This window comes from Nyctibius grandis, chromosome 5, assembly GCF_013368605.1.
Source record: "Nyctibius grandis isolate bNycGra1 chromosome 5, bNycGra1.pri, whole genome shotgun sequence".
NCBI classification, from domain to species: Eukaryota; Metazoa; Chordata; class Aves; order Nyctibiiformes; family Nyctibiidae; genus Nyctibius; species Nyctibius grandis.
Window position 1 is genome coordinate 18,615,839 of NC_090662.1, and position 23,336 is coordinate 18,639,174.

At 40.9% G+C, this 23,336-nt stretch overlaps 1 protein-coding gene across 1 annotated transcript in view; it reads left to right on the plus strand.

The window, feature by feature from the left end:
* Nucleotides 1–21,243: 21,243 nt before the first annotated feature.
* TBC1D22A (TBC1 domain family member 22A) overlaps nucleotides 21,244–23,336 on the plus strand; it is a 200,231-nt gene continuing 198,138 nt past the window's right edge. The window contains exon 1 of the mRNA XM_068402188.1: nucleotides 21,244–21,375. Coding sequence (XP_068258289.1) covers nucleotides 21,314–21,375 — 62 coding nt within the window. The 5' untranslated portion in view covers nucleotides 21,244–21,313. The remainder of the gene's footprint in view (nucleotides 21,376–23,336) is intronic.

Genomic DNA, 23,336 nt, shown 5'->3' on the forward strand with positions numbered 1-23,336 from the left:
CTTCCCTTTTTTACCAGCACAAAACCCCATACTCAGAACGCACTATTTCAGAAGACAAGTAACATTGCGTGCGGTTGATTAGAGAAACATGCATAGCAGGGTCAACAGAAACACAGCTTGAAGTTGGGTTAAAACACACAAACTGTTCCTACGTTACTGAATCAATGGCAACGTGGCTCTCTGAAAACTATCAGGTAAAAAGCAACATGAGTAATAACAAAATAAAACTGAAGACAGACATGAATTCCTTTCACTCTCTGAAGACATTATGACTACAAAGTGTACAGATGTGCATGCAGGTATGCATGTTCAGCCAGGTGAAAAAACATTTACCTTAATCTCCAAATTCACTGGGTAATAATGATGTTAACACCTCACTCACTACTTCACACCTCAGAGTAATGAAAGTATAGTGCAGCTAGACTTCTTTACCTTTGAAACTTAATTTGCTAATCCTAAAAATCTTAAAAGTTTCCCCTTCCTGTGTTTTTCTCTCTAGTGATCTATTCAGCTGTACAGAGAGTATGATATATGAGAATAAATAATGCTTGCTTCACAGAAAGTGAGATACAGCCTAATGAGAGTGTTAAGAGTATTGCCTCCTAAAATTAGTTTAAAATGTATGAATAAGGAGCTTGCTCTTCAGAAAGGCATAAACACCTGTGGGTAAAGCAGACTTCAAATGGAAGTCCTCACCATCACTCCCTATCCCTGTCCCACTTCCTGGACAGACACCAAAACACCATGTTTGGACACAAGCTATGGAAGCCGTTGTGTTTCTAGCCCAGTCTGATTTGTGGAGCTCATGGTTCAAAGCTCTAGATTTTTTTCAGATATTTTGTTAGCACACACCTGGTTGCTGAACTCAGTTGTGATCCAGCTGCCTAAACCAAAGTGCCTGATGCCAATTGAGAGGCCTTTGAGTAGCCAAGATGTCTGTCTGGGACAGGTAGATATCACACAAGGCCTCAGAAAAGACCCACATGCTCTGAAGCAGCAGCTGGTATTGAGGCTAGATACTCTACATCTAAATGCCCAGGTTTGGGCAATGGAATATCACTCCTCATGTCTGATAACACTATCTAGCAGGGAGACCTTAAGAGTTTTGTCACCTAAATCCTGGGATTAATGTCTTAGCCAAGAGAACTTCTAATCGTTTAGACACATTTTGTCCCCTACTAGAAGTGCAATCAGCAGATCAAAGTGAGTGGTGCTAAGGCTCCTTACCTCTCCGTTATATGAGGCTCCGGAGGGTCACTCCAATTTAGATATTGGCTAGTTTCGCGGGTCAAATCTCCACTATGTAAGTGGTTCAATGCTCAGGGAAAAGCGATAGACACAAACTGGAAGACCTTCTGGTGGTGTAGTCCACAAGTAAGTTAGAAACCTATTGTACCTGAAGAGCATTGCAGCACTTCTGGAGCAATTATTCTGATTTAGTTTCCTTCCAGACAGAATCTGTTTCATGGGTACCACAACTGTCCTCAGAACTGAACTAATACACAGTAAACAGAGACCACTGTGGTATTTGCTTCAAAACTGCATTACTGCTCCGAAGCAAGTTGCTAATGTAGGCCCGGTTACACTGGATGTTCAAAATTTAGATTTGGCCCAGGGCCACTAGGCCAGATGCCTTTTATAGTTTTATCAGCTTCACTGCTTGGTGAAATAGCTTCCATGGTTTAGAAAACATTATCTTTTAAAAAAAACCCCTTTGCTGTCTTTACTTGCCTTTGTACATCACCTGAGGAATTTCCAGACTCGAATCTCCATGAGAACTGGCAAAAGATAACCTCCTTTGTATCAAAGGAGTTAGAGCAACTCAGAGTTGATGGCCACTACCTGATCTTTCATAGTTTCATGGCTGCGTTTCAAATTCCTGCTACAATATAAGTATTCAAAAAACCAAACAGGTTTCAAGCAAAGCGATGTCTGAGTTATAATGGCCTTAAGCTGATATCTCAGTACCTTCAAGAGACAACAGCTAATGTAGAAAACTTCTTTTAACGACCAAATTAAAATATCCTGGTTTTGCAATGGTGAAGCTATTGTCAGGCCTAAGTAAATCTTTTATTCACCCATCTGGGATTGAATGTACAGAGACACCCTCTACAGCATCAGTATTTGGCTGTGTAACTTATCGCATGTTTTGTTCTTCCCAATACAACACATACTGCTTATTTGTCCACTTCTACAAATGATCTTCTATAGCACCTTATATAAATAGTATAGAATCTCTGATTCCTGCCATATGTATTTTTTATTGAAAGATGTAATGGACAGCTAGTGAAATAGCAGTTCTGTGAAAGCAGAATCATGTTCGTTATTATCATGGTCTCAGAGTCAAAGATGCTGTTGCCATAAGGAGGTAGGTGTTAACACACTAACACCTGTAGCTACTTTTAACCCCGTACAGAAGACTTCTCTTTTTGGTTTAGGAATCCAGAAACATTAGCTGGCAGGGTGTGTTCAGTCAAACGTGCTTCTAGGTATCCTTGAAGTATTATCTTACCACTCATCTTCCTTTTCACGTGTTCCAGCTCACTGTATGGAAATTGCTTGGTCACTTATGTATAGTCTATCCAAACCACACCTACTACCCAGTGCTGTTGGAATATTGTTATTAATGACTTAATAAGCATTCAATCAATCTAAAACCAAAAATGTATCATATTATTTCATTAAGAGCAAGTACACAGAATCCTCTCATGGCAGTTTTCCATGAGTGGAAATCCATGAGTGAATGCATTTTCTATACAAACTCTCTGACTCATACAGAAGCATGTTAAGAACAGAAGTGCTGTGTCCCTTTAATTTGGTGAAGAAGCTACTTTCATGCTGATGCAATAGCTAAACTGCATAAGCGTATCAAATTTCAAGTGTATTTCTACCGATGACTTTGGAAGGCATAATGTATTTTCCTCTTTAGCACATAATCTTTTGTTTTCCTTGGAGTCATCAATATTTGAAAGCTGACAGTAGAATCATAAAATCAGCCTGCAAACTAAATATCTTGTTTAGAGCAGGCTACCAGTGAGTGATCAAATCCTACATGAGTTGTAGCCTGGAATAGTTCAGGAGTAAACGCTGTTGATTCTTTTAGGGCACCGCCTAGCACAAATGCAGAAAATAGCATGAACAATACAGTCCCTAAGATGCAATATCTCATTTGCTACTATTTGTTGTGGGGGAAATGGTTGGCTTGGAATTCTGTTGACCTTTACGATGCCCGAGGGAAGCTCTCTCAGACAGCCAGGTTCTTCTATCATGCTTCAAAATCCAGCTCATTTCTGAGTGGCTAAAAGCTTTCATCAAATCAATGGATGTTCACCAGATTATAAGATTTTTTCTCTTGGATGCAAAATGATGCAACTTTAAGCATAGTTTAGTGGTTGGAACATTTCAATTACAGAGGCTTTCTTTATTACAATATCCTAGCACATTCAGCATGACTGTTTTTTAATCTTTATACTTCTTCATTTCTCAGGCTGCAGCGCAGTTGACTTCTCTATATGGTTGGGCACTAGTCTGAACTGCAGCAGTGCAGTTGCCATGAGAAGTCATGGGGATGCTGCCTTTGGCACCCATAATTATTTTGAACAAATGTAGAAAGTGCTGGGCCTACTAACTTTGCAGCCTGCAATCAACTTTTCTAGCCTTTACTGGCATTATCACACGTTAACCCCTATAAAGCCCTTGAGCCCTGCTTAGAATAAATACATATTAGAAACACGAAACGGGTGAAAATTGAATAATCAGGGAGGAAAGCAGTTTTTACTCAGGCTTTATGAACGTTTTTTATTAATATGCATTAATTATGTATTAATCAATATGTAGTAGGTACTGTTTAAAGAGATTATACGCTGCCCCTTACAGAAAGATACAATTTTTATCTACAGATTTGTTTTCAGTCCGCTTCTGTAGGGCCAATACAATAAAATCGGGAATGTAAGAAATGCCATTTCTGAAAATTCTAATGTGAAAAAACAATCATTCACTGCCTTGATATTAAAAAATGTAACAAAGAACAGAAGCATTGCACATCACTCAATGCAGATGACTTTTATATTGAAGTCTTAGGAAGAAATTAATCATTGCTGTAAGCGGGCAGAACACAGCTGGGAGTGGCTGAATTGTGTTTGCAACCAAGGCAAGCTGAACAGCACTCTGTGAAGCAGCTCAGCTGGATTCCTGAGCACTGAGAGGCTGCTAACCATCAGCCTTTTAAAACACCACAGTAGTAAAAGCCCACCAAATGGCTGCAAGAAAGTGTTTGGTCTCAGGCCCAGTGGGAATTTCCTCAGATTTCAAATAGTGGAGGCTGTATGCCAAGATCCCTGCAGCACTGCTTAGCTCGAAAGTAAACAGCTGAATGTATTTGGCACAGTTTTTACTACTGCCACTCAAACAGCTTTTGTATGGGTTTGTATGGGCACAGCTATCATAGCATCGGAATTAGGAAGAATCCTTTTTTAAGTTAATATTCTTTTGCTAAATCTCTGGAAAGCATGTATAGGGAAGATATGAATTGACAAAAGACCCCTTAAAAATAGATAAACAAACATGCATAATTTTTTACTCGTCTCAACCAGAAATCCCCCCTCCAATCATCCATCTATATTTAAAGGCAACGCTTCTGAGTGTGGGATAGAGTAGGATGTGCTCTTCAAACTTCATGAAGAACTGTTTTTCTCCTCTCCCATATTAACATTTTTCAATGATAATCTTAAAGTTGTCAATGTTGCAGTTACTGTAATAAACAGACTTTGCCTCCTAATACACTAATGCTACTATCAAAGTAGGTAGGTTCCAAAAATGGAGATTCCCATTAGCAGCCCAGTGGTGATGCTGACATGAAAAAGGCCAGGTTCAAACATCATGCCAGCACTCTTCGGTCTTTCAGATGACTGACACCTGGACATGCTGCAAATGATAATTGACTTGATCTTCAAGAATGAGGTTACCAAAACATTACGGCACTGAGCAGTACCAACACATCTACTCCGTCAGCTGTTTTGCTGGCAGACTCCAGCGAGACCTCTTATCATAATCTCATAATGAGGTATTAATAGCAACCTCAGAGGAAACTGCTTGCTCTTTCTCAAAGAGGAATTATCAGTAACTGCAAAACTCTGTTTATTGTAGTGTACAGGATGGAAATGCTGGTGACAAGGGAAGCATTCCCTGGATCCTCTTCTGCAAGTGTGAAGACACTCCCGAGCTCTGCGCTTCCTTCGATAGGAAAAATCGTACATTGGAAGTCCAATACTTGGTCAACAGAAAACTGAAACCAAGACAGCGGGCTTTGACACTTTTATAGGAGGGATAGTAAGAGGAATTTTTATTTTTGCCTGCTTAGATGAAAAAAAACATTGATCCTGTACGAAATTACAGTGAGAGCCACTTACACAGTGATGCTACAATGAGTTCATTTTATTGCATAATAAAGGACAAATGAAGTAGACTAATTGTAACAGAAAAGGGCCAAGTCTTGAAGCCCAGCCCTCTCTTAAAAGCACACAAGGCTACTCTTTCTTGTGGCTCCTATAAGAGTTCTCAGAATATTTCAGACAAAAAAAATGTCTTTGTTCAAGGTTACAGTCTTTAGAATCCATAATATCTGTATCTGGACTCTTTATAAAAATCAGTGTTTCTCAGAGCAGCGTGAAGCCTTACTACCTAGGTTCAGTTTCTCCCAGGCATTGTATATGTGTATATTGAGGCCTACCTGCCAGGAAAAAATCAATAGCAATGCAGGTTAGATGAGCAGGTGGCAACAGAAAAAAAAGGCTGCATGGAAGAATAAACATTCAGAGAACCACAGATGCCTATTGCTGGCTGTTTTCTCCAGAACTCCTAGACCTACAAAATATCTCTCAGATATTGATCCTTTCTCCTTGGTATCAAAGAGATGAACAATCCCACTGAAGTTTGCAGGAGCTGACGGATGCTATGAAAGGCTTTTCACAACAGCACAGACAAAGTTGCTTGCCTGTTTTTTCTGCCAGAGGAAAAGATCATATGGCTTCACCGTTGACAGTAACAAAATAGTAAACACTGAGCAATTCTTTTAAGGTGAAATAAGTATTCAGGCTGTTCTTGCCTTCCAGATGTAGAGAATCCCATCGTTTCTGTATGAAAAGCAGGTTCTGCGTTGTTTAGGTTTGAAGAAAATAAGATGAATGTTTTTGTCAATAATTCTGAAGCTCTTACAATTCAAATGTTATAATCAACATTTCAATAGTATATAACAGTTACATTGAACTAGAATGGACATGAATGCTTCAAGATTTTCAGCACCCCAGAACACAAGGAAGAACCAGGGAGCATTTTTGACAAATCAGACCTGAACAAGTATCATAGAAGTGATTTGACATTGTTAAGCTTGCCTTCTGTCAAGGTAAATATCTGTTTACTATGATAACATCAATGAGCAACTTCTCTCTATTAAAACAACTCAAATTCATTCAAAACTGCACAAGGTACTGAGTTCTTATCAACCATAGTATAAACAGACAATTAACATAAAAAGTGATATGTACATCTACATATCACGAAAAGATGCTGAGTCCGTCCTCCCTTTTTCTTCTTCCATATTTCCTAAGGTTATTGGAGTCATTATTTTCCTCTTCAATGAAAAAAGAAAACACCTTCACAAAATAATTCATTGCCTTTGGGCATACATATCCTCAAATTGGGTTCCTTAGGACTTGAGACAACAGGAGGATTAAATGATCCATCAGGAGGGTTAAATGCAGCTGCAATATCTAGCAAGGTAGTGTTTTCCCCTCAGATGACAAGCTGTTCATACGGAGCTACAGGACTTCCATACAGCCTTTCTGCTAAAGCCATCTCTGACTGCATGAAGAGGATACAAAAACTCTGAATGGCTTGACCAGCCCTTTTTTTTTTATAATCCTTTTCACTCACCAGTTGCACAATCCTTGTTCATTGTATGCTAGTGATATTACCAAAGCGATGTCGGTTTAGCACCCTGAACGATTCTAATCTCTTCCAATACTTGCTTCTCAGCGGAGAGCTGAGCTTGTTTCAACAGAGAGCCCTTTAGCTCTAGCTGTCTCGCCTTTCACAACACCCTGACCCAGAGGCATGCGGCCATCCTGGTTTGTCTCAGCTGAAGATACTGAGGCGGACAGGACTGACAGCACTGGCACTGCAACCTGGCAGGGAAGCTGGCTGGGGGCGGATGGAAGGACAGCAGCACAATACCCTTCCAAAGCCAAGCTCCTGTGGGGCTGCCAGCCCTTGCACCCCACGCAATGCAGAGCTCGCAGGGCTGCACGGTCATCTGGACTAAATGCTAGACTTGTCTGGTGTCAGCAGTAGGAAAAAGGCTAAAGCCTTTTCTTCCCTTCCCCATTGAATTAATTGTTGGTATGTAAAGTACTTCCTTCACAAAGACAGTATACTATTGAAATGGCTGAAAGGCTGAAGTCTACCATGGGCAGAAGGTGCAATTTTTCTTGTTATCTGAGGTTGGCAGACACATATTTACAGATGAATCAACTCAGTTTCCTAGGCAGAGAGACAAATCAAGTCCCTAGAGCTTCATACCATGGGAAATGCTTTGGAAAGTGTTCCAAGTGGTCCTTTTTCAAATGACAACACGGTTTTGAGCCAGCAGCTCCTCATCAAAGTATTGATCCTTTCCTGGCATTACAACATCTTGTTGAGATGATGACATAACATTCCCAGTGGAGCCAAGAGCACCTCAGCCCCTCTCCAGACACACGAGCACACTGAAAAGAACAATGAGATGCAGAGTGCTGATGAATAGTCCTTTGCCTTCAAGAAAGGAGAACCTGAATGTAAACAAGGATTTATTAACGTAAATACTTCTTTCATATTTTGAGATGAGTAAAAACTAAAGCACATAAGCTTCAAGCTTCAACCCAGCTTATAAAACGCAAGAGATTTCCTAAGCTAAGTTAGGTACTGAAAGGTTACTGAACAACAAGGGTGCTTGTCCGTTTAGCCCGTGTCCAGAGGCTAAACCATAGCCAGCTGTTCTATCACCTAACAACCCCTTCCCAGCCTAGAAGGGGAATTGGGAAAAGGAAAGGAGACCCGTGGGTTGAAATGGAAACAGATTTAATAAAATAACAACACTAATATTAATACTAATGATAACAATAAGTACATAGAGTTATCCTCAGCCCAATGAATGCTGGATGTCAAACACTGTGCGACAGTTACAACAAACAGCAGAATAGGCCTCGAGGGTGGAATGATGGGCAAGCCCCTCCAGGGATGGTGACCATTGGGGAGGAGCCCTGTCCTCAGCAAATTTCCCACTCTATACTGAACGTGAGGTTTATGATATGGAACACACCCCTGGGACAGCCTGGGTCGGCTGCCCTGGCTTTCACTCCTCATAGCTTAAGCACCTGGCTAACTCGGAACTGCTAATGGCCTCGATCACCATGGAAACCTGCATACCATGGCTGGCCACAAACTATAACAAGGTGTCTTATCACCTTTGTTCCCGCCATATCTGACACTGCAGTATTCTCAAAAATGCAGCTTTTCTGAACAAAAAACTGATTCTATGATTCTATTCCAGTGAAACCAGAACAGCACTATGAAAAACCCAAAGCCCACTGAAGGCAGTTTTATCCTAGATCCATCATTTCTAAGCACTAGATGAAAACTGACTGCTATTTCTCTATCACAATAACTTTCTCATTAATTTTACTGGTTTTGAGCATACTGCCAACTCTTAGCACTGAAATAAAGTGGACATTTTCCTCTATTGTGCAGTGTGTAACAGACAGAAAATTGGAATAATATAAAAAACTCATGTAGCTGCTGCTGTGGTGATTTATTCCTTCACTGCTCCCATATGCTCACACTTCAAGTGGCTAATTATTTAAGAGCTATGAAGAAATTGCCTGAGTTACTTTTTCCTAAGGAAAAGGCTTTGGTATAGACCCCCTCTCAATGAGCCATGTTACAGAAGGACCTAACTCTCCTGACTTCTCAGTGAAGAGAGACAGAGCACATTTCCAGACAGCAGTTTCCATCTTAGCTGGACTAAAGACTATAGAATCATAGAATCATCTTGGTTGGAAAGGACCTTTAAGATCATCAAGTCCAACTGTTAACCCAGCACTGCCAACTCCACCACTAGACCATGTCCCTAAGCAACACATCTACTCATCTTTTAAATACCTCCAGGGACGGTGACTCAACCACTTCCCTGGGCAGCCTGTTCCAACGCTTAACAACCCTTTCAGTGAAGAAATTTTTCCTGATATCCAGTCTAAACCTCCTGTGGTGCAACTTGAGGCCGTTTCCTCTCATCCTATCACTTGTTACCTGGGAGAAGAGACCAACACCTACCTCGTGACAACCTTCTTTCAAGTAGTTGTAGAGAGCCAAAAGGTCTCCCTGAGCCTCCTTTTCTCCAGGCTAAACAACCCCAGTTCCCTCAGATGCTCCTCATAAGACTTGTGCTCTAGACGCTTCCTCAGCTTCATTGCCCTTCTTTGGACTCTCTCCAGGACCTCAATGTCTTTCTTGTAGTGAGGGGCCCAAAACTGAACACAGTATTTCAGGTGCGGCCTCACCAGTGCCGAGTACAGGGGGACCATCACTTCCCTAGTCCTGCTGGCCACACTGTTTCTGATACAAACCAGGATGCTGTTGGCCACCTGGGCACACTGCTGGCTCATATTCAGCTGCCTATCAGCCAACACCCCCAGGTCCTTTTCAACCAGGCAGCTTTCCAGCCACTCTTCTCCAAGCCTGTAGCATTCCATGGGGTTGTTGTGACCCAAGAGCAGGACCCGACACTTGGCCTTCTTGAACCTCATACAGTTGGCCTCGGCCCATCGATCCAGCCTGTCCAGATCCCTCTGCAGAGTCTTCCTACCCTCAAGCAGATCAACACTCCTGCCCAAGTTGGTGCCATCGTTAAACTTACTGATGGTGCACTCAATCATCTCATCTGGATCATTGATAAAGATATTAAAGAGAACTGGCCCCAATACTGAGCCCTGGGGGACACCACTTGTGACTGGCTGCCAACTGGATTTAACTCCATTCACCACAAGTCTTTGGGCTTGGCCATGCAGCCAGTTTTTTACCCAGCAAAGTGTACTCCCGTCCAAGGGCAGAGGTGAAGAGGTGGCCCCCTTTCTTCACCTACACAAACATAGGAAAGCTCATTTTTAGACACAACAATTTAAATAGATTTTTTTTCATTAAATTTCCTCTTGCCACAAAGAAGAAAAGCCCACTATTCTTGGTGATACTCCAACAAAACCACATATTAATTTGATTTCTATATAAGATTAAGCATCTGTATCTAATGTGTATTCTTATATAGATATATGCCATATCTAAAACAATGTAATGTAACTGTTTCTCTATTGTAGAGAGTTTAAGTAATACAAGCCAAAAGAGACATGAATAATAAGAAGAAATTCAAAAGAGAATAGCTTTGAGAGCAATTCACAGGTTGTACAGCCCAAGGGACTGCTATGATCATCTCCTCTGATTTTCTGCACAAAGAACATAGATTTTTCACAGAGTACAAACCTCAATTAAGCCCAATGAATCATAGCTGAAGTACAGCATATTTTGCAGCAAGACATCCTGTCTTAATTTAAAGAGCTAAACTTACGGAGAAACTCCTACATCCCCTACCCAATGATGCAATTGCTTATCTTCACTCTTTAGATAGTATTTCCCCTTAACTTCTTCTAGTATTAATTTCCAACCATTAAATCATGTTATGACTCTGCTACATTCCTTAGTAGTGATTGCCACTATGATTATTTGCAACTCTCAATTTTTGCCACCCACAAATGCACAGCACCAGTGCTTTTGAATTTTTAGAGCATTAGTAAGAATGTTGGCTAACATTATCAGAGAACTGGTACAAACAGAAGGGTACCACATACAAATTAATATAAATCATAGACAACAAAGATGGTATGGGATCAGCTTGATACTAATAATATTAATAGTTATAGCATTGTTAATGTGGGAACAAGAATACAGTATGACATGAACTATGAATTTAAAGTTTTTGTCATGCAGTACTTATATCTCTATTTTTCAGTATCAAAGGAATTCTTGGCTTTTTATTTTTAAGGGTGTGTAAAAAAACAGACAGAGGTTTGTCTGGCAGAAACCTATCTGTTCTTCCCTCGGCTACATTAGTTAGTCTAGTATAAGATACTATCTTCTTGAGCAAATCTTTCTTCTCACAAAACAAAGCCAAAAGGAGTAAACACAGAAGTTTTCAAGCTTCATTAGTACTTTAATATTGCTCCTGTTCTGCAGCCCATGGCTGATTTTCAGAGTTAGAATGATTTTTGAAAAATGATGCATAGCGTATTTATTTCCTCTGGCTACTTGTGAAATCTTATTTTAATGACCATGCACACTAGAATTATTACCACTATACTTCAGGATTTCAGTAGAAGAGATTAATCCTTTGAGCTCTTTCTATTTAAACTGGCTTTAACTTCCGAGGAGCTGCCTGTGATTGCCTTATCATTTTCTCTTCAAAACTCGGGGACTGTCTGGTGGTTTTACGTCAGCGTTCTTAGTTCATTTCTTGCACTAAGATTGCCGGTCCTGAAACAACTGTCAAGACCATTCAAGCAAAATTGCAACTTTTCATTTCAAGGTTTAGAAGCTAAGCTGTTCTTTTATTACTTTACAACATGATGCTACATGCTGTGTTATACAAGAAAGTGATATGAATAGCGAAATACTTCATTCTCACTTTTTAATCTGAGATTTCTTTTTTCCCCGTAGCTGAAAAATTTGTACTATTCCTACTCCTTTCTCGAAAGTAACAAGGTCTAAAAAGAAAAAAAGTGTACAGGTTTTGATTTTTTTCCAATTCCACCAACATTCTTAAATTTGGGAAAACATTTATCATCTTCAGCTAATGAGTACTTTGTAAATCCAATTCACTAACAGAGTATACCTCTTGGATAAGGAGCAGCAATGCTTTAAAGCAAACGTATAAAATACCTTGTTACCTTTACCATACCTTTTCACCCAGATATCTGGAGTTACTCTAATTTTCTTTGCAATATAATTTTGCTTATGTCTCTTTCGCCAAGCTCCCAGCCCCTCTGTTACTAAATCATAAGCGTTTCCAACACTCTTGACTAGTAAAATGGGCGGCTCAGCCAACAACATTACTACAGGATCACTCAGTAACTCTTTTCTACTGAAAGTCACGCTGGAAGGATCCTATTACTAGAACCCCAACTGCAATATCTTCATTATACTCATCACTCATGTTTACATTTGCTCTCATTCAAACAAGAGCATATACAAACCACAAAAACAGCAATAAAATATTCAAGTAGTAAAGAACAGTTAATGAGACCTGATATAGACATACCTCTAAAGTAGCAAATTCCATTCCTCTTTAAGAAAAAGAAAACATGATTTTGATACAACTCACTTGACTTGAATAATAACTATATTGTACTATACTGAAGATATTTTTAGAAATGATATCTAAGCAACACACTGCAAGGCCAGCTGTGAATTTATATTCTATTCTGTATTTATCATTCACCTTACACTACCTGAACTCACTCTACCACTAATCCTTTTCTACAGAAATTATACTAATAGAATTTCAATACTGAAAATATGTGGAACATTAAAAAAGAAGGGAAGAAGGCTGTTTTCAGTTTAAGTGTACATTTCAACTGCTATGCAGAGAAACTCAGAAATGGATTAAAAAGCAAACAGTGAAACTTAATTACCTTCTAATATACATTTGGATCAAAGAGAAACTAATTGAGAGAGAAATGGGGTTGAATAGCATGGTAAAGGATTTACTATCCTCAAGAAACACCAACAAAAAGTAATCCCTCACACAGACGCAAATGACATGAAAAAGGCACTAATGGTGGCTTTGAGGCATGAAAAGAGAAGTCAGTGGTAGACTTAAATTACGTATAGAGATCCAAGGAGAAACCACAAAAGGGATTTCAAGGAGCACAGGTGATGGAGCTGGATGGTCAAAGACAAGACTACAGCAAAAAAAAAAAGAAATCTCAACCAAACCCTGCAGCAGTCAGTCATGAATATTGACAGAGAACAAATGTATGCTCGCAAGACAAACTGCAGATGCCAATTAACACATGGCTTGATGCATTCTAATACCTGAAAATATCTGCTGAAGGTAATCCATCAAAATTTCTCCATAGTATCATGTCGCCATGCTTGGGAGGAGTTAAAGATTCACTTCCAAATAGCTTTTTTTGACCAAAAAATGGAAGGGGCCAAGGACATGACTGATGCTAGTGACACACCAAATGCAATATCTCCATGCTGATACATCTTCTGAGAACAATGGATCAAACAGGAGAAGAAACACAGACTGGCCAGGGAATGAACTAAAGGGAACATGTATTTTATAGGCTTTTATAGCTCTGGAGGTTTCCAACACTGAAGAAGGCTCAAAGATCTACATACAAATTCATCAGAGGTTGTTATAAATCACAGGTCAGAGCAGGTCAGTACCAGCAGTCACAACAGCAGCAGGATAATCAAAAAATAAATAATGCTGAGAAATAATTTTCTCCATGTCTGACGCATTTCCTGAAATCTGAGACAAAGTTGTCCATTAGAACCAAAATGACCAAAACTGAGAGGTTGAACCAAAGCACCTAAATCTGCTGTTAAATTTCTTCTTAGAGTTACAAGACATTTTGTTTCAGGTACTTTCTCCAAAAAATTTGGTAATACAAACTTTGAAAAGAAGAAAAAAAGTGAGGCCACTTAGCAAGATGAGTATGGCTGTTCTAAAAAGAAACCTAAGGGATCTGAGAGCCCTACTCATTCTCTTATTACATGCCCAAATCTGGTTTTGCACCCCAGTTAATTACAGATGATACTCTAAAAAAAAATGCCAATTTGTAGATTCGGAAGAAAAGCTCCAGACACCCATCTTTTACATTCTGCCCCATTTCATGTCCAGTTTTTAGATTAAAGCAATAGTAGACAGTTTTGCTATTTTTTATGACTTTGGAAAAAAAAGTCTGTTGCAAGGAATTGCCTACTCTTACTGACTTTATAGAAATGGTATTGCCTACATCCTCATCAAGCCACAGTACTAAGTAGGTTTTCTGGCACCTCTAAAGCTTTCCCAATAACTCAAGAAGATATTCAGGAAAAATCGACTAATGCTCCAGTGTCCTGGTTTGGCCTAAACTAGGCCGATTTTCCTTTCAGTGATTTTTACTTTCAGCTAGGTCTCCTCTAAGTAACTGCACTTTCTGAAACTAACTACATGTTTTGCAGACAGTGTCTGCTTCCAGGACTGATAACGTTAGAAGTTTGTAGTTATCGCTGAGGCACCGGTAGGGATGTTGTGCAGTAAGGCTCTTGCTGTACTTTTTCTTAGAGAAACCAAGGTCACTGCTGAATTCCTCACTGCTTACAAGTGAAAAGCCGAAGGGGGGTCGCAGATGCAGGGGGAAGCAGACAGGGCAGGTGACCCAAAATTGACCAACGAGGGTGTTCCATCCCATACACGTCATTCTCGGTATAAAGCGGGGGGATCACGAGGGTCTCGCGCTTCTTGCTCTTTCTGCTATGGCCGGTGTCCAAGGAGGACTCCGACTGTTTTCCTGCTGCCCCCAATCCTGATCTGTGCATCCCTGAATCCAGCTCTCGACCGTCGCTAGGCCCAGCCTGGGCCTTCCCGGAGCCTGCCCTGCAGTGCCGGTGGTGACGTTGCCGACATCGGGGGAGCTCAATCTTGGTTTTGTATATATATTTGTATATATTTGATTATTCCAATATTATTATTATACTCTTTTTCATTATTATAGGTTTATTAAAACTGTTTTAACTTTCCAACCCGTAAGTCTCTCTCCCTTTTCCCTTTCCCTTTCCCTTTGGGTGGGGGGGGAGGGTTAACAGAGAGCGTCTGCTGCAGGTTTAATAGCCAGCCCAGCTTTAAACCGTGACATCCAGTGATTTTGCTTTTCACCTTGTTCTGATAGCAAGTTAAATGTGAAGTTTAGAAACTGATTTGAATTGTATAATTTAAATAAAATAAATTTTTATCAGCAATGAACAGAAAAGAACTATCATGGCTCAGAGCCAAATATGCATTGATTTATTTCTCTGTGTTTGAAGTTCTGTCACACTGCAATGCTATGTTTAAACCTTCATTGCATGTACCGGAGGCATAATAAGGTGGAATTTCAAGGAACTAGAAGTATGTTGGAAAGAAGACTTATTGCTTTTGCAAACTTCCCTGTCTTCTGCCCAAGACTTCCACTTACAAACCGTCCTTCCTCCTCTGAGTCATTTAAGGCTCAACTACATATTGCATCAGACTTGAGGAAACAGCAGTTTCATCCACTGGACTGCCAGTGAGCAAGCACTCCTTGGACACAGTGCTGTTCCAGGCTACGCCCAACAGACGGTGTCAGATTATCAGTTGATGCTGTGACATAGATAAAAATAAAACTAAAATTCTTCACCTAAAAATGCGTGAAATGTAAACATGAGCACTGTTACTATTTTAGTGAATGACATCTTTTGAAAACTACCCACATCCATCACTCTTCTAGAAGGAGAAACAAGAGACAAAGTTATTTACCCAGAGACAGCACATATTTATTTATGCTCTTTTCTGTTTCACCGTCTTCTTTCACTGTTACTGAATACAGAGTGTTGAGTGTGCACAATTCCATACATGTGCTAAGTGTATGTTGGCAAGTCTGCTCTTATTTTCAAAATCTTGTTCAATTCATGTGCAATAGGGAAGGCCACTCACAGAGAAAAAGTTACAAAATGCTGTGATGACTGCTTGTCTGCAGTGATGACTCCTCGTCTGCAGTGATGACTCCTCCTCCTGGCCATTACTCTCATGTTGACTCCTTCCCCCTTTTTTCATCTCCAATTTTCTGGAGAAAAATTGCACTGCACTGAAAAAGCTGTTGTGACTATGTGCTTTGTTGGACCATGTCTAACCTCTTTCAGTCTAGATATTGGCTATCCCTCTTCTTTAACATCCCTTTGTTCTTTCTTCTGTGGTTCTACATGACTACTTCTCCCATTTATCTTACCTTGCCCCGTATCTTTTTGTCACCAAGTACTGTCCCCTCCGGGATTGTTGTCTTCCCTTGTATAAGTGGTGCTCTCTGTTTCTACTACCCTTTTCTGTTTGTGCAGAATGCTGGTTTTGGGTTAGCTTGCTTGGCAACTTCACTCCCTTTGCTCAATTTTATTTTAAAGAACTGTTTCTACCATGATATTTACAATAAAGTAGATGGATGGATACAATGGCTCAGTAGAAAGGCATGTGCATGGACCAAACAGAAACAGTGATCAGCCACCATAGAAAGCCCTGCGTGCTACATTCAGAAGCACTTCCACCAGTTTGTCAAAGCAGTAAAAACATGTGCAGAAACTAATGTTTCAACATGAAAGTGGCTCATTTGAATTCAGTTTAAATTTTTTTTCCTTATTGATTAAAGCAAACAAAAAAATGCATATAGAGAAACTTAGTCTTGTTAGCTTGTAGAATAAGTCAGTTTAAACCACACCTTGCAGTTGTATCTACATTATGGCATGTTGCTGACACAGCGATGTAAGGATAAGCATGAAAAAGCACACTCCCTAGCTTACACAACTTTATCAGCAAATCCTCCTGGTGTGAGTGTAGCTAAGTTAGCAGGGGAGTGCTGTTGTCAGCTTAGTTAATTATGTTTAGCATCAATCTATACTTTTCCATGCATCATCAGAAAAGCTTCTTTTCCCGAAATACACTGCAACCTCCACAGAAAAGTCTACCTGTGTAACCATACCAGCACAGCTACATTAGCAGAAGCTCTCTAGAACAAACGAGTTGAAAAACAAATTGGTATAACTGAATGTCCACTGAAACACCTGCATATACAGTTCACCAGCTATCACACTAAATAAACATCTCAGTGTCTACTTTGTTCAAAACATTGCTAGTGCAAGCTACAACACTCTTAATTTTGATCAGCCAAGAACATGGCTACATTTCTACATTTTAGAACATACAGAAAGTTCCTGGGCAACCTCAATAACATTTACCAACTGTATGCAGTGACTTGATTCTGAAAAACGCCCAAGAAAAATAAAAGCAAAGAAAAAAGACAAAAAGAGAAAAAGGGGAAAAGAGAAAAGGGAAAAGAGAAAAAAGAGAAAAAGAGAAAAAAGAAAACAAAAGGAAAAAGGAAAAAAAAAAAGAAAAAAGAAAAGCCCACAGCCCACAAACCTCTTGTTAGCTCAATACATTATTTGCCCGTGCTGGCAGTAGACCTCTTCCTAACTCTGAATTCTTGCATACAACTTTGCACGAAACAAAACAAATACTACAGTAGGCCTTTTAATATTTCTTCTTGCTCTGAAGTGTTGAGAGGTATTAGTTGTTTAGCTTAAATAAGTAAGTGTTAAACTGAATGAACCACTTAGAGTTATAATGTTATGTAATTTAGTGTGCTGTTTGCTTAGCTTTACTTAGCATGAGTAGCTGGACTTGCTGAAGCCTTAAGGCTGCAAGCTGTGGACTTTCATGTAGATATGCTTTCGGCTGGAAGAGAGTTAATTTTCTTAGTAATGTTCCTAGTAGCTGGTACAGTACTGTATTTTGTCTTTAGTATGAGAATAATGTTGAATAACACACTCATGTTTTAGTTGTTGCTAAGTAATATCTATCCTAAGTCTAGGACTTTCTAATTTCCCATGCTCTGCCAGCGAGCAGGTGCACCAGAAGCGCAAACCAGAAGATAACGAGGTCACAACTGTCAGCAGAAGCTGCAACTCGACAAGATAAGAACAGTTAATGGCCTGCCTGGAGACAGAGAAAGAATCCAATACAGTGTTAGAAGACCCCAGACCAAAAATCACCATTGGACTAAAAAGGTGCGTGAAGAATGCATGAAGAGCGCATGAAGGGCAGGTGCATAAATTGCCAAGGTGTAATTGTCCAGGGATTTCTTTGTTCGGGATCCCTCTCTGGAGGCACCTAGCTCAAGCTGACCCTGATGCTCTATCACTCTATTACATTTATTTTTATAAAATCCAATGCCTGAGACTCTGCTACGGGAAACCTAGGGTTGAGCCTGAAGGAGGAGGAAGTGCCCAAGAGTGATTGTGCATGTGAGCGAGGAGTTGAAAGGTGCACCTATCGGCTCACTGCAGTCGCCTGCTGCGAAGGGACTCCAGTCCTAGCAGTTAAAGTCTCGGGTGGTGAGTGTGCAACTCCTTGAATGGTTGTGAATGCTTGGGCAGTGGCTTCTCCCATAACAGAAGTACAGAAGTTCCCACGCAAGTGGGAGTACAAGTTCATACTGCAATTCCAGCAGGGCAGAACTTAGCTAATATAGATGTGCGGACTTTGAAATAGCTAGTTTGGATGTTTGAAGCAGTGTAACTACAGCTAAGCACAGCTCAACATTAACCAGTTTCCCAAGTGCTTATTTAGGTTCTTGGGAGTGTTTGAAGACCATGCTAATCAGCTGCAGTAGGTGAGTCCCAGTGGTGACTACGGTGGTGTTATATTCCTTGAATGACAGCACCTGAACACTGGCAGTTCTCCTTAAGCACAATAAAGAGGTTGACACAGAACCTGTGTACACCCTCAGCTACCCATGTTACATTTCTATAACCAAAGAAGTTAAGCAGGAACACTGCTAAAATACATGTTCAGACCACCTTCTCCTTCCAAGTACTGTATAGGTGTGAACTTACCTTCTTATGATACTCTTAATACCATTTTATAAGTCCTTTTCAAGGACATACTCTTTGTGGTCGGATCACCTTAAGTGATGGGCATAGAGAATTGCACCTAAATTACCTGATGGGGTCTTGAAAGGCTCCTCCTGGCAAATCCCTTCCATCTCCAGAACCTTGGCAACACAGGTTTGTGTCAGGGATAAAGTAAAACACAGAATAAGGAAAAAAATATAAAAGTGAATGGAAAGGGAATGAAAATAGCGTCCTTGCCTTCTTGAAAGTCAACAACAGAGAGGGCCCAGTCCAGCTCTGGATGACTTCGGTCCAGCAGCTCTCCACAGCAGCAGATAGAAGTTTTGTGACTGTGTACTTCCTGTTCTTTTTGATACAAATGTAGCCCCATTTGCAGGTCAGACTTATTCACGTGAACAAATCAATGCAACAGTTATTTGTTTCCAGAATAAAATTCTGCACCACACTAAAAACTTAAGCACAGAGTAACATATACTGAATGTAATGAAAACTAAATAACACAGTTAACTTTGTACTGACTGTATTATGTCATTCAACAAAACTCACGCTTCTAAAATGAATCAGAAGTTCCACACAGCTACACCAGACTGACACAAAAGTTATATGGCATTACTTCAGGATTCAGGTCAACTTTTACAAGGATGACAGATGGTTTAGGCTATCTAGGCTGAATCTAATTAAGTTTCCCTTTGACAAGTATCAACAATGAACAAATAAAAAGAACATAAATGTAATTTCAACATCCATATCATGCTAATGATACAATGTATCTTTATGGATTTATCACTTTTTTGACTCACAACCAAAAGTACTTTGTTTTTGTATTCTAACTGCAATGGGTCTAATTTAGGTTTATCTATCTAAGACCAAACAAAGTTCCACTCATGACCTTTGCAGGTTTCATTTTCACTTTAGCTAATAGACGTAGTTTGTATTGCATTATGTTTCTTGTGTATTCTATTAAAGCTGCTGATACTCAAGCTCACAATGCATTACAAAAAGCTTACAGGTCCAGAATCTGTAAGAGGGATCCTATTCAAAGGACACAAGTAGAGAAGATGATACTACCCACAGCGTATTTATCTATAAGTAGCATTGAAGTTACTGGGACACGCAGCTTTCACTTGTGGACCGTGATCTAGAAAGATCTGTGAAACATTTGATTTTTGTCAGTTCTTAGAAGGTAACTACTAAAGCAAATCCCAAAGCAGGCAGAAAACTTCATTATTTTTAATTCTTAATAAATAACTTTCACATGAAATGCATACTAAAGAACAAGTGTTGTGTTGCAGGTCAGATCTTGTACTACATGCATTTTTCAGTTAATTATGGCAGAACGTTCCCTGAACAATCTTTGACATATTAAATTAGTCTTGCATTAGGATACAGCAAAAAACTCTGTAAGTCAGCACTGCGTTCTCAGGAGCTGTACTCCAAAGAGTAACATAAAACTATACCTATTTTGTTTGCAGAAGTGATGTATCATTGGACCAGAACTGCTGAGAACTCTACAGATACGTAAAAAGACCCTCAATCTTGTATCATCTCAAAGCAAATAAATAAAGTGGATACAATGATCGGATGAGTCCAATCTTTGGGAGAACTTTGAAGTTCTTGTAAAAAAATGAGAAAGATTAAAGTCCCCCACCTCCTCCCTGCCCAAAGTAACTGGGTAAATAACTGGAAAAAAATAAAGTGGACAAATCCTGATGTATTTCATTATAAAATGGTGTTAGATCTAATTTGATTGAAATCTGTCCTCTTATCTTCAGTTAATGTCTCCTTCCATTGACATGGCAAGTTTTGCTTTTTCTTCCTGAAGAGTACTCCAAATTACTCTTTATGGTTAAATAAAAAAGCATTAAAGCCTGAAAACATCATACTTGGAGTACCATGAAGTAAAAACTGACTTCATAGGAATAATTCAGTTAATCACAGTCAGGAAACAAGAGTGGGTCTCTGTACCATCACAGGCTGGTAACTCGCACTCCACAAGGGAAGGGAAGGGGAAGGGAAGGGAGAGGGAAGGGCGAGGCTCCCTGGGCGCCGGCGGCCTCAGACGGGGTTTACACAGCAGCGACAGGGCCCGGCCAAGGCTCCCGGTACCGGCCCGGCCAAGGCTCCCGGTACCGGCCCGCCGGACACCGCCGCTGCCCGCTGCTTTCTCACCGCCTCTGTGCCCACCCTACGCCGACCTCCCCAGGCAGGCGAGGCTGGACGCATCCCTGGGCGCCGCCTCCATGACGGCAGAGGCGGGCCAAGCCGCCACCGCGGCCGGCTCTGCCCCGAGGTCTCTCCCCACCCACCGCCCAACATTCCCTCGCTGCGATTGGCCCAATCTGACCCACCCAGCAGCATTCACACTTCTGGTTGGCTGGAACCTCCCGGCTGCCTTGGGGGGCGAATGAAGAGAGAGGTTGTTTCTTGGTCCTAAGATGGCGGCGCTCAGTCCCACTGCTGTGGAAGGGAATGGGGGGGAGTGAAGCCTGAGGGAGCGGGTCGGGGCCGCGAGCCGCGCCGCGGGGAGGGGGATGAGGTGACGGCCGTCATGGCGAGCGACGGCGGCAGGAAGCAGTTCTGGAAGCGGAGCGGCGCGAAGGTGCCGGGCAGGTGAGAGGGGCCGCGGGCAGGTCGGGGCCCGCGGGCGGAGGCTCTCCGCGGCGGCCGCGGGCCCGTTCCGCCGCCAGCTGGAGCGGGGGACGGCGGGGCGAGTCCCCAGCCCGGTGGTACCGGGCCGCGGGGAGCGGTTCTGCCCAGCCCCGCCGCCGGGCCCGTCCCGCTTCGTTATCTCCCCAACGCCGTGTCCTGCCGCCTCGGCCGCGGAGTCCAGCGGGTCCCGGTCGGTCCCGGGCGCTGTGTAGGGAGCGTGGCCGGGCGGGGCGGGCGCTGCTCGTAGGTGTAGGGCTACGGTGCAGGTTACGATGTTTTGTGAGTTGACACAACTTACGGTATTTTTAAATGCTACGCAGGAAACGGCACTCTATAGGCGTATAGCTGTATTTTAGGTTCTGCTTGGTATTTCAAAATACCATCAGTTTCTCAACTTTCTTTCTGAAGCGTGAGCAGCAGACCCAGTCGTTGTATCATTGCGAAGAGCTGCAAACGCATTCTCTCATTCAAAATTTTTCAGGGAATACATCCCCAAAGTCACGTTAACTCTTTTGACTGTTGCGTCAGGCTGGGAACGCGTGTTCAGATGATTATTTAGCAATAACAGTCTGCTTCCATCCCTAAACTGTTCTTACAGTACAGTAATTCAGTTTCTTATGTTCTTTTTGTAAGAATGATGCGTATTCTTGGTTCTCAGAGAACAGTAACTCTATACTTTGTACCATTTGCCTGCATTCAGCAAAGTAATCCTGCTCGACATTTAACAACTTCTATTCTCACTCACTCATAAGCACTAACTGGTAGTGGTTTTCTTTCTTTAGTTGTAAACTAACTCTTGCAGTCCAACTGTTCTTGTCTCTCTGAACTTCTTATCTTATAACTTTGCAGAGTCCTTTGGAAGTAAAACACATTCGACCCTCCTCGATTACATAGGGTCTATGAATAGTTGCAGTTGATTAATTCGCAGGCAACTGCAGACATGTGGGAAAACGAAGACACTGAGGAGAATGTGTTCGTTTTGTTTTTTTTATTTCAAGTGGTGTGGAGAGGATTGTTGTTGCTTTATGTTTGCATGGATTCCCATCATGATCATTCATAGAGCATCTGAAGGAAAGGCAGATTCTGTCTATATGCCAAAATGGAAAGTGACACCTGACCCTCATGCGAGCGTAGAGCAGGACAGCGCAGATTCTTGGCTGTGGAGCATATGGCGTACAGTCGTGTAGAAAGACTGGTGATAGACTGACTTTTTGATTTGCATGGAATCACATAAAAATTGAGTTTATAAACCACCACCGTCAGTCATCTCTAGGGCTAATTTCACTACTGTTAATACTGCCTCTGTAGTATGAGTCTAAGCCTCTCTTAAAATTTGTTATGACTGCAGTCTTTTTGGCTGGGTTCTCTCTCAGGTTTACTAAGGTTGGACTTATCTATATTTATGGTCTGGAGATGGGTTTTGATTTGTCAGGAGGGCATGTTTGTCTCCTTTTAGTGGTTTTCAGTACAGGTTTAGGTAGATGTTCGTGTTGCATATGATTTGCTTCTCTTGCAATCAGGAGTTTTATAGTAGTAATTTCCATATGAAGCCACATGTAAATCTTGATGTGTTTCCTGTGGAGTTTTTTTACTTATAAAATAATTTTATAGCTGAAAACTGGGAGGAAATGAACTTTTAGTTTGTGTTGAGTTTTACTATTCACACAGTAACATGCTGTTTTTTAGTGTTAGAGATTCTAGTGAATAAATCTGTCTTTGGAAGCTTGCTTATTTCAAAGCATTTGTTTTTAATACTCCTATGGCTTTTATTCTCTAACATGCCACCTGGTGTATTTTTCTTTAAATTTACCAGCCTTGTACTTTAGTAATGGTTAAGAATTGACTGGTTGGATTTTGGGTGACAAGGATACATAGAAGATTCAATCTTTGCAGATGGTTCTTTGAGAATTTTTATTTTACTT